The 11184-nt window shown below is 40.6% G+C and overlaps 1 protein-coding gene across 1 annotated transcript; it reads left to right on the top strand.

Annotated features, from left to right (window-relative positions):
- The first annotated feature begins 785 nt into the window (after positions 1-785).
- LOC110472148 (astacin-like metalloendopeptidase) lies at positions 786-10782 on the top strand. Its single transcript, XM_031504939.2, has 13 exons — positions 786-854; positions 1083-1107; positions 3358-3374; positions 3766-3790; positions 4626-4697; positions 5506-5640; positions 6271-6388; positions 7132-7310; positions 7434-7518; positions 7912-8039; positions 8770-8885; positions 9300-9525; positions 10510-10782. Exons 1-13 carry the CDS (start codon positions 786-788, stop codon positions 10542-10544), a joined length of 1230 nt encoding a protein of 409 aa, XP_031360799.2. The 3' UTR covers positions 10545-10782.
- The last annotated feature ends 402 nt before the right edge of the window (positions 10783-11184 follow it).

Here is an 11184-nt window from a genome sequence, read left to right as displayed (position 1 = left end):
AGATCTGCTCACTGCATTCTCTAGACAACTCCGCTCTACTTCTGGACAAGTGCACTCCAGCAAAGCAAATCTGTTAATCAGTCTCAAAATGAGTAAGTGCTGCTTATGCTGCTGCTCTCTTTTCCCCTGCTCTGGTTGCTGGTCACAAAACTCATAAGGGCACCTATAACTGCCAGGCTGCCAGAAACAGTGGAACACAGGAGACGCTCCTGACGTGGTGAAACATCAAGAAACACACAGGAAAAACCAAAAATCTCTACTTATAGAACCAAAAGCTGTCTCAGGGAAGACACAGTCATAAGATCACTGGGTAGACGTGTTCTATATTTCAAAGCAGCACAATAATGTCATGGCCTTCTGTAATCTCAGTGACATAAAGAAAAAAGTCACCTACCCTGTGAAATCCTAACAATCCATTTCTCTGGAGAGTTATGCAGGAACAAGGGCTTCCTGTGTGGTAAGAGTCAAACCCAAGATTTCAGGAGAGATCCTCTACGAAGCAGAGGAAGTGCATGGCAGCCCAAGCATGAGGCCGAGCCAGCTCTAGAGAGCAGCACGAATGACCGCGGGAGGCCTGGGGATGCTCCCGGCGGCGGCGGGAGCGCAGCGCCGGGAGATGCCCAGGGGCGAAAGCGGCTGGAGTTTGGGGCAGCAGCAGGAGTTTGCTTCCTGCTGGGATTCCCATTGGCTGGGCAGGGTTTCCCGGCCCGGGCAGAGCAGGCTCTGCTGCTATATCTAGCGGCAGCGCTGCCGGGTGCGAGATAAGGGCTCGCCCCGGCGGTGCGATGGAGCTGAAGCGGTCCCTGCTCTGCGCCGCGCTTCTGCTTCCCGCGGCCCTGGGCTTCCCTATTCAGGTGAGAGCAGCCCCGTGCAGCTGTGCCCCAGCGTCCAGCTGGTCTGTTCTTCCTGCAGTGAAGCTGTGAAGGCCCACTTCGATACATTTTCTGCAAGAAAATATTAGTGCTATAATAAATAAAGGCAATGTAACGATTTAGTTCCTCCGTTCATCCTGATTTTGATAATATTGTTGCCGCATTTGTCAGCTGTGGAAGTATAATGCCTTTTACCTGTTGGTTTTGCAGGACAACTATGAAAACAGCACAACAAGTAAGTAGGATTTATAGTGCATTTTAAAAGCACCTGTTGTTTCTTGACTGTTTAAAATATTCTTGGTTTTGACTTGCTTTTAGAGCATGTGAAAGCACTGACAGGCCTTTTGAATAAGGCTATGTTTCATAACTTGTTATTGAGCTGAGTGCAGATGTGTTTTTACAAAGATGTGTTTTACACAGACTTTTGGGGCATGGTTTATTAGGTTAATTTAGATGTGCTTTCACAGGCTTGAAATAAAATTTTAATTAGACATCTTGATACCTTTTCACTAAGTTGAATGTTATAGGACTGCTAATCATTTGCCTCCTTGCCTACCTCAGTTCAGCTGTATGAGAAAGATGTCAGGCATCAAAGAAAGCTTTGCTTTGTTCTGGTTTGGAACAGGCTTAGCTGAACAGCTTTTGTTAACTGGCAAAATACAAGGAGATAATTGCAAACCTTCAGAGGTCGATGGAAATAAAACTGTAGGCAGACTTTAACTACGGCAAGAAACTAACAGGCTGGGTGTAATGTGTGCAAAAAGAAGACACCTTGGGAAAATTTTCTTGACATAGAGCAAGTCAGTGACAAAAGAAAATTGACAAATTCTGCTTTTGAACTGTCATTTATGCATGGGAAAAAAGAGATGTTAAATTATTACTCAGTATATTTAGAAGGGACCAAGGGATACACTTGCTCAAGTTCAAGGTAGTCAGTTTTTCAGATTAAAGGTTGCAGGCTTATTGGGACAAATGCATACAATGAGTTTTAATTTATCATTGTTACTGGGTTTTGTGCCTTTTGAGACTTCTTTCAGTATTTAGAGTGTAGGGAAATGTGAGCTGTATAATTTTGAAAGCCCTATCACACCAGATGTTCATTTCATCAAGGAGATGGCAGACGCCTTCTGTGGTGTCTCATTTGAGTTTTAAAAAGAAGTTGAAGGCTTTATGTGCCTAGGAATCTGGAGCCTAATTTCACTGACTTTGACTACTCAATTAATCAAGTGCCTCTTGGGTACATAAATTCTGGATCCAGTCAACCCATCTCAAAAATACTCTTCCCTGCAGAATGTTTTTAGTCGCCATGGATCTCTCTGATGCAGCTGGTGGGAACTGACTGAATTTTTCTATAATAAACCACCATCATTGCAGTGGACTCCCATTGCCATGTAACTGAAATAACAGTGTGAAAACACGGACTGAAGTCTTTTTGGCTCAATAAAAGTAATTCTGTTGCAGGTCCTAGATAGAGTCCGAAAATGAAGACATCTTCTTACTATGTTTGAGCAATAATTATGAAAATGGAATGGTGCTGCAAGGGGCGATATAGTTTGGCATATTTTTTACTGAAAAAAATTATAGTAAAATTTGGGGCACAGATGGGCTTGGAAATAATGACTGTTTACATGAGTGTTCTCTGTTTCAGTGTTAACTAGGAAAACCAAAATTGTTTCATACTTTGACAAGGAAGACTGCAATTATTAGGAAACTGGAAGAGATTGCCAGATAGGCTTGCAACATATCCATCATACTTAAGAACTGGTCAAACAAACTGTGGTCAGGAATAATACAGATAAAACTGTTTCTGCCTTAGGGAAAGCAGACAAACTTATGACATCCGAAGGTCCTTCCAAGTTTTAAACTTTTTTGATATTATAAAAATTAAGATAGAAATGTGTACATCAGGTCAGAGTTTCACTTCTGTTTTGTATCTAGAATCTCGTATTTGGTAAAAATCAGAAGGCACCACAGTAGAAAGGCACCTTAGGACTCAGAGTGGTACCATGCTGCTGTCAGGTGCATAATGAAGCTGAGATTATTTTCCCCATGCTAAATCATAGCCTCCATCACATTTTATAACCTTATTGTTTGACACTGTGAAACAGGAGATATTGTTGAGCTAGTTAGCCTGCAGCTTTTGCAGAGAAGTCTGGGGACAAAGCATTTTTTCGTCACTGATTTATTTTGAAATTTTCCACACTGAAACTGATAAAACACTTTGTTGATTCTTAGATGGCAAATGATCAAGATCTGTTCCTCAGCACAGCCTACTCATAATTTTAACAGTTGTTTGATTAAATATCTTTTTAATTTCTGTGCCTGTGCATCAGATGGTGTACTCCAAGGGATCTGCCAAAGGCATTCCCATGGCTGAGGAGGTCCATCCATGCTTTGAACACTGTGAAGTTGCATTCAGAGTCTGATGCTTGTCTCTTTTTTTTTTTTTTTTTTTTTTTTTTTTTTTTTTTTTTTCTTTTTGCAGCAATAGAACCTACTGAGGTAAGGAAAGCTAATTCAGATCTTCTGATCATTTTGGGGTCCAACACTGTGGAAAGTAAGGTCAGGACTCTTGTACTCCAGCTATATCTACACCTGTGCAACAAAGTCTTCTTTGCCCAACCATGCATCAGAGTGTATCTGAACCTTATTCCACACTTCATATTGCATTTGCCTTTATGATATCCCTATTTGCTAAGGTACCAAAGAAGAGCATCTACCACCCTGTGGTACTTCTTTACACATGGCACAGTATATAAAAGCTGCATTGGTGAAAGATACTGCCAATGGTAGCAATGGTAGCCTGGACACTGTTGGCAATTTATATGTTTTATTATTTAATTTAATGTTACATTATAAATTGTGAGATTATATTGATGTATTGTTCTTGCAGGTTACTACAGAGGAGAATATATATGGTATGTATTGTTCCATCTACAAGTACATATTTGAGGGGATATACTGATTGTTATCTACTCAGTTAGTTCAGAAAATAACACAGGCTTAACACAAATTAACCTTTATGAGGAATTTTAAATGAATGCACTCACCACAGTGCTTCATGCAAATCAAAGTATTGTGTTTTTGGCCAATCTTGGCCTTGCTAAAAAACTCAGCTGTTACTTCTGCTAAAAATAGCTCTGCTTAAGTTATGTCTTGAATTAAGTCACTTCTAAAGGTTAGAAGCACAGAGGTCATGTGTTTCTGCTTTTAATTGATGTCAAGACTTGTTGCATAATGCAGAGTTGGCTGAATTTGTTAGCAAGGCCTATGAGTCCCTCATGCTAGGCTTGGTGGGGACATAAGTCCAACCTGTAATTTCATTGGTTTTGAGGATTTTTCAAGAGGTCATCGTGTCCAGCAAGAAGTAGCAGGACTGCTCTCCATGCATTATTGTTTCTGGTATCTTATGCTGGGGATTTGAGTGTGAGTTGCTCATAAAAAATCAAAACTGTGCCATCTCAGGCCTGAAAATATGATGGCTAGGGGAAAAAAAAAAAAAAAAGAGAATGAAATAATTGAAGGAGAATTGCTCTTGGGACTAGATTAATGCTAAAATAACTGCATCTAGGAGATTCTCAAGAATGTCTCAGTGAACAAATATCTACATGAGTGAACATCCCTCTCAGTCCCTAAATAGGCTGTCTAAGTTTTACATGCATCACTGGAAAAATCATACATCATCAGAGTAAAAAATCAGGATTCATATTTCCTCTGGGAATGAGAAAGTGATACTCTTGTGTTTCTGCACAGAATCTCCTTTGCCTACAGAGACTGATGAGGAGGATGAAGATATTTTTAACAAAATTCTGAAAGTGAACAAAGGTAATGCCACCAAAATCCTGTCTATAAGGGGGCTGTCTTTGTTGCTTTAAGGTGATGTGGGAGGTACAATGTCTTACCACAATCTGTGCAAATGTGTTTCCCATCATACACACGACCATGTAAGAGATACCACTGGGATTACGCTGTGGTCTGCTGAGGCCCTATAGCATTTCAAGCTATTGTGTCAGTACTGAAGATGCTCCCAGGTGTGGAGGCAACTAAAAACTATTCACACAGTTTCTTCAGCTTTAGCTTTCAACATCTTTGTCATTCTTTGGACATAAAAAGAATGTGGGTATTTGTATGCTTTGCTATTTAACAACCTTTTTTTTGAATGAAGCATTGCTTGCATAGAGCAATCATATGGCTTTGCAGTGCAGACTCCTGGATAAGCTGCAATCAATTCCATTCTCACTGCTCCAGATTTCCTCTTCCCCAATCCTTCCAAACATTCCCTGATCTATCAGCTTGTTTCTCACATGACTCCAAGAGTCATTCAAGTAAAGACTTGAAGTAAAGTAGAAAGGGACACCAAATATTCCTACAGTTTTCTCCTGACAACACTCCTCTTTTTGGTTTGCCCACCTTCTTGGGCTTCCTTATTGGCACCTTCTGCTTTTGCCCAGCACCTTCCTGGGGAGATATTTGATGCCATTCATTCAGTGTTACAAGATGTGACACTGTTAATTAAATTAGTACCAAACTAAAACATCCTTCTTACTGTTGCCATTGCTTGTTTTTCCAAGTGTGCTTAGCAGGTGTCCAGCAACTTATGGCTCAAATGTTTCCACCCTTTCTCTCTCACCAGACAGCTCTCAGTTCTTGCAGGAAGGTGACATAGTTCCACGAAGGAGTCGCAGTGCCATCAACTGTCGTCATTGCAACTGGCCCCAGTCCAGTGATGGGATTGTTCGAATTCCCTATGAATTGGATCCTGCTTATGGTGGGTTTAAATATATTTTTTTTGTAATGGGTTTTCTTCAATACTCTTCAGAGAGAAACTTACATTGAGTGAGCATGCAAACAGTTGAACAAATCAATTCTAAGGATTTACTTGTGCTATGCAAGCATAGATAAATTTTAAGTCACAAGGACCTGAACGAGAAATATTTCTTGAGACATTTTGCCTGCATCATGTTTTGGGACTGATCTCTAGAGATAGCAATAACCTTTCCCTCTAATAGTGTCTTCCAGAACACCTTCCTTTATACAGTTCATGACTATTACAGTGGAGCTTCAATGATTTGCTTTTCATCAGCTTCCCTTAATTGTCTCCAAGTGTCAAACAAGATACATCAAAAATAGCTACTATAATTAAGAATAAGTTGCTGAAAAAAGAGGCACCTGAATACATTTGGACAAATATCTGGATAATGAGGATATTGTGCCAGGCTGTTAAAATCTTAAACAAAATTCAGTACTGAAAATAAAAAAAAAAAAAAAAAGAAAGAAAGAAAGAATCTAGACTAATATTTCTGTCCCTCATTTACCCTGTTTTTGAGATTATGTGAGATTTTAATGGTATCTGCTAACGTCTGCTTGTGACCTCTAAAATTAACACTCTCTTCCCCAGAGGAGAGCCATGTAAAAGGAATTCATGATGCCATGGCAGAATTTGAAGCACTGACTTGTATTAATTTTGTGAAGCGCAAGGCAGAACGTGACTACCTCAGTATTAGATCTGCTGATGGGTGAGTTGAATGATAAATTAACAAGTTATTTCTACTCTCTTTTTCAATCCTTTTCTACACTGATTCTGTGTGACCTCAGAGAGGCTTTTGTTTTATCACAGTGCCAAGGTGTCTTTCTTGGGTACCTTACTAGTTCAAGGGTTCATCAGGTACATCAGGAACTCACTGCAGACACTGAAATAATACAAATCATGGAAAACCACCATTAAGGGGGAAAGAATATCTAAGCTCATGTTTTTGTGTGGTATAGTGCACAGTTCAGCACAATATATATTGAATACTGTAGGTCCTACTTACAAAAGTAAACTAGTTTCAACTTACAAAACCAACAGTTCTCTGAATCACACTGTTGGCCATCAAGTTCAGAATTACAGTTTATGAGAAAATTGTTCAACACTTAGCTTGAATGTATTATTTCCTTCTTATCTCCAGCTCTGATACTGTCTAGGATTTTGAAAAAAAAAAATGTTATTTCAAGGGAGTTAAAGTCATGGTAAGGTCAGAATTCAGGAGCCTCTGTGCTAAAAAAAGTATCCCAGAAAGATTTAGCAGTGATCATATGCTTCGTTCTTTTATATGCCATGGTAACTTCTGCCTCTGTACACTCTGACTGTCACAGTGGGCAGAGAGGAATCCTTCCACTCCCACAAGAGGTGTGAAGCAAGCTTCTCTGTTCTGCCTCTTTGCCTGTCTGCCAATAAACATCCCATAAGTCTTCTGTTGTTGTTCAATGCCTCTCTCAGCTGCTGGTCCAACTATGGGAAAGTAGGAGGTGGACAGACTGTCTCTGTGATGAAAGGAGGCTGCATGTGGAAAGGAGTAATTCAGCATGAGCTGGAGCATGCTCTGGGCTTTTTGCACGAGCACTCTCGAAGTGACAGAGATAAACATGTAAAGATCATGTGGGAGTACATCAGTCCTCGTAAGTACTTTGAACTCCTCAATGTAGGAAGTGGTGTAGACACATCCTACTGCTCCCAGATCCCCCTTCTCCCAAAGGGAGTAGGTAGGAAGCATTTTCTAAGTACAATATCATATATTACAGCTGACAGACCGGACTTCAAGAAATTTGAAAACTCCAATAACCTGGATCTTCCATATGACTATACCTCAGTAATGCACTATGGCCCGTAAGTAGCAGCATGGCATTATTATTTTAGGAATGCAAGTCTTACATCAGAATTACTTTCTATCATAACTCTCTCCTAACTACCAGTTTCCCCAATTCTCCTTCTGAGGAAAACACCATGGATCAGTTCAGACCAGCTGCTCCCTAGGACTGGGATACACTGTCCCTTAGCTTTCCATTAGGGAGCCCTCTGCTACTGGGCTTGGGAGCAAAGGAGAGCATCTGGGCATTGACTCTTCTTACTGGTGGACATCTCAATGAGGCCAGTTTTAACAGCACTATTAGCCACAGGAACAGCTTATGTACAGTTCTTGTTCTCCCTCCAAAGCATCCTACTGAATCCTGAAAGAAGTTATGGTGCTAAGAGAACATTGTTTCTCATGGGTCTTTTCAGATACACATTCACCAACACCACTGGGAAAGCAACTATTATACCAATTCCTGATGGATCAGTACATATTGGACAGAGACAAGGGATGAGCAACTTGGATGTGGCCAAAATCAACAAACTTTACAACTGCAGTAAGTATATCCAGGCCACCCTGTTATCTTTAACTTAGATTTGAGCACATGGCAGAGACAGCAGTTTCTCATCAGACTGTGAGACTATTCTCATGAATTCCTGGTTCCCACTAGGGTTACTCCAGGAGGGAATACAAAGGTGAAACTGGAGGCACATTGTGATTAGTGAGAAAATGGAAGCTGCCTCTAAATTAAATTTGCTAAACACATTTGGTATTAGCATAAGTGGCTGCTATGCAACTGGACTAACTGCATACCGCATTTTAAACTTCAATGGAATAATTTGGTTTCTTCCAGTTCAGCAGACAACTATAAATCCCAAAAGAGCCTCTTGCACTCCAAGTGCTCCTCCTAAGATTAGAATTTAAGCATTGCAGGGGCATCATATTTGTGCTTGACTCTTTTGACATCACTTCCCCTTCTCAATGGAAACAGTGGCACCAACTGCAGTGAATTGAAAGCTCTCACTCTTTACAAAGTTGCAGAAGGATATCTCTTGATAAATGACAGAGATAATCCATAAAAATGGATGCTTTTCAGAGCACTACTTTACTCTTTGATGCATTATGTGAAAATTAGGACAACATGATTCCTCCTTTTAATGAAGATGTACTAGTACTCTAAATGAATGCTTGTAGATCAGAAAACAGTGATCAGTCCATTCTGAAGAGATTGTAGCTGTGAATGACTGAAATCTTCTGCAATCCTGAAACAAGCATTTTTCCCTCAGGTCGCTGCAGCACTATTCTTGATGGACCTTCTGGGTCATTGAGATCTGCCAACTACCCAAGGAATTACTCAGATAACACCAACTGTGTCTGGCTCATCCGAACCCGATCTAGAAAGGTAAACACAGGTTAATAGTGGTCTTGAAATATGGCTGAACTTCTTTCTACGTTAAGCATCTTGTACTCTGTACAGCAGTTGCCAGATGAGAAAAATTTCAGAATATTCTCTGCTTCTAGAGAGGTATGTGCTTAAGCCAGGTATAGGCAAGGACATTTCAGAGCTGTGATTTTGAAAAACGTCCACAAGCTGGGCTTCGGCCTTGCAAAACCAAGACAAAGCTCCTTGAGCATGGGAGCATTCAGTGATTACATCTGAACCCTGCAACTTCAGGGGAAGAGAGGCAAAGCTGGGTAAGCAGTTCTAGTCTGTGAGTCCATGCTTGGTTACGGTTTAGGTTCTGTCTGTTTTAAAGGACATTCCATGAAAGAAGTATACTTATATATTAAAAACTGATTTTCTCTTCCCTTCCAGGTTTCCCTGTACTTTCAAGCCTTTCAGCTTCAAAAAACTAGAGGCTGTCAGGGTGATTATGTTAAAATCTATGATGGATCCAGCAAGTCTTCTCCAGTTCTAATGGACAAGACCTGTGGATCAAAGATCCCCAGTGGCGTAGTTGCTTCTAGTAATCTTATGCTCGTAGAGTTCATCACAGATGGTGCCCACACAGCTTTTGGTTTCCAAGCCACCTTTACTGCTGGTAAGTCTGAGAACAAGGAGAACAGCAAGGAAAACACTCCCTGCCAAACCAACCTTTTATTCACTCAGGAAAATAATTCAAGAACTGCTCTCCATGAGGGTCATCACTTCTTTCCTTGTTCTTGGCATAAGGGATCAGTTCTACACTGACCCCATTTATTCATTCAGGTGGGGCCACTCTCAGGATAAGTGCTGTTAGCCAGGTGATTCACTGTCCACCTCCCCTCTCAGATATGTGCTATTCCAAAGCACGTGCCAATAAGGGCAATCAATTTAATGATGCTGTTTGTGTTACTAGCACAGTAGAAAGAGAAAAGATTGTAATGCAGCATTTGAATATATCATTCCCCTGGAAAAGGTGCAGTTTTTAATCACACAGTTCAGAGGGTGAGACAGATCTATGGTGAATGAGGTCACCCAGCCCCATGATAAGCAGAGAGGCAACATTTCCATGGTCAGAATTCCTGGAACCTTTCCACCTAGAACACATTTTCTTCAGTTCCATTTGATTGAGAACTAAGGCCACAACTAAACAATTAAGTGACCACAGGCTTTCGAGTTAGTGTGTACCAGCTGGAATAAAGGAATTCCTGTGTGTATGACTGCAGCCTACAGCAACTGCACAGCAGTGCAGCTTGTGTTGGTGGGAAAGGAAGCTTGGCTGTGTCATGCAGCCTTGTATCTGCCATGGGATAAGGACAAGCACACAGAGTTTGCATGAATCTACTGAAATGAGCTAACTTGACCATGTTCCCAAACCAAACCAGCAATTTTATATTGTCTCTTTGTAGTATCTATTTCTGTACACTGTTGCTGTGGAGGGAAAGAAAAATTAAGAAACTCCCTGTGTCACTTTGAGGTGTCCACAAATATAAAGCAATCTGAGTTGCCAGATAAGATGTGATTTAGCATATACATATTTTAGAGATGCTACAGTTTGTTCAGAGACCTCTGAAAGCTAAGTATACTCTCATTTCATTTACAGTGAGGACCCAAAGAAGATCTAGCATCCACAACTGACTGAATGAAGAAGAACCTATTCTGTGAATATTGAAATGATGTGTTTCTTACTCTGTTCCTATCTGGGCTTGGTTCAGTATGGAATTTTATTCTATTAAGAATCAAAGTTTTCATCTTCCTGAAAAAGTTTATTTCCCAAGCCATACAAATGTACAAATTCTATACATCTGGTGTACTCCTCCTTTTGTCTGCACAGTTAAGTTATTACCTCTTTCTATTTAACAATTGAATAAAAACCTTCATTAAAAAAAGAAGTTTCCATTTCTCTTTTCCAGCAGTCACTTCCAGCCAAACACTTGATCCATGTGGTCTGACTTCTTAGCCCCCTTCATTCAGTCATAGGGATGTCTCTTAAGTATGCCACTGACATCATCATGGGTTTAGTCTTGAGCACAAAAAGGTCTTGGACAGAGTCCTACTCCAGTCTAACATTTCCACTTCCAGAAATTACTTTAAATCACAAGAAAGGAGGACAAGACAAATCTACTTCCAGGAAAGGACTGGTACTTCCTATTGCAGTTTTCCTTGTACAGTTCTGGCAGGCAGGCAGGCACAGCTAAGGGGGCTTGTTTAGCCACAAGCCCTTTTTGGTCCTGCAGAGATGATTAAGCCTATCACAGGACAAGAGGTGGACCAGATA

Source organism: Lonchura striata, chromosome 6, assembly GCF_046129695.1.
Source record: "Lonchura striata isolate bLonStr1 chromosome 6, bLonStr1.mat, whole genome shotgun sequence".
In the NCBI taxonomy this organism is placed as follows: domain Eukaryota; kingdom Metazoa; phylum Chordata; class Aves; order Passeriformes; family Estrildidae; genus Lonchura; species Lonchura striata.
Note: the sequence above shows the minus strand (reverse complement) of the source record. Positions and strands in the feature narration are given on the sequence as shown.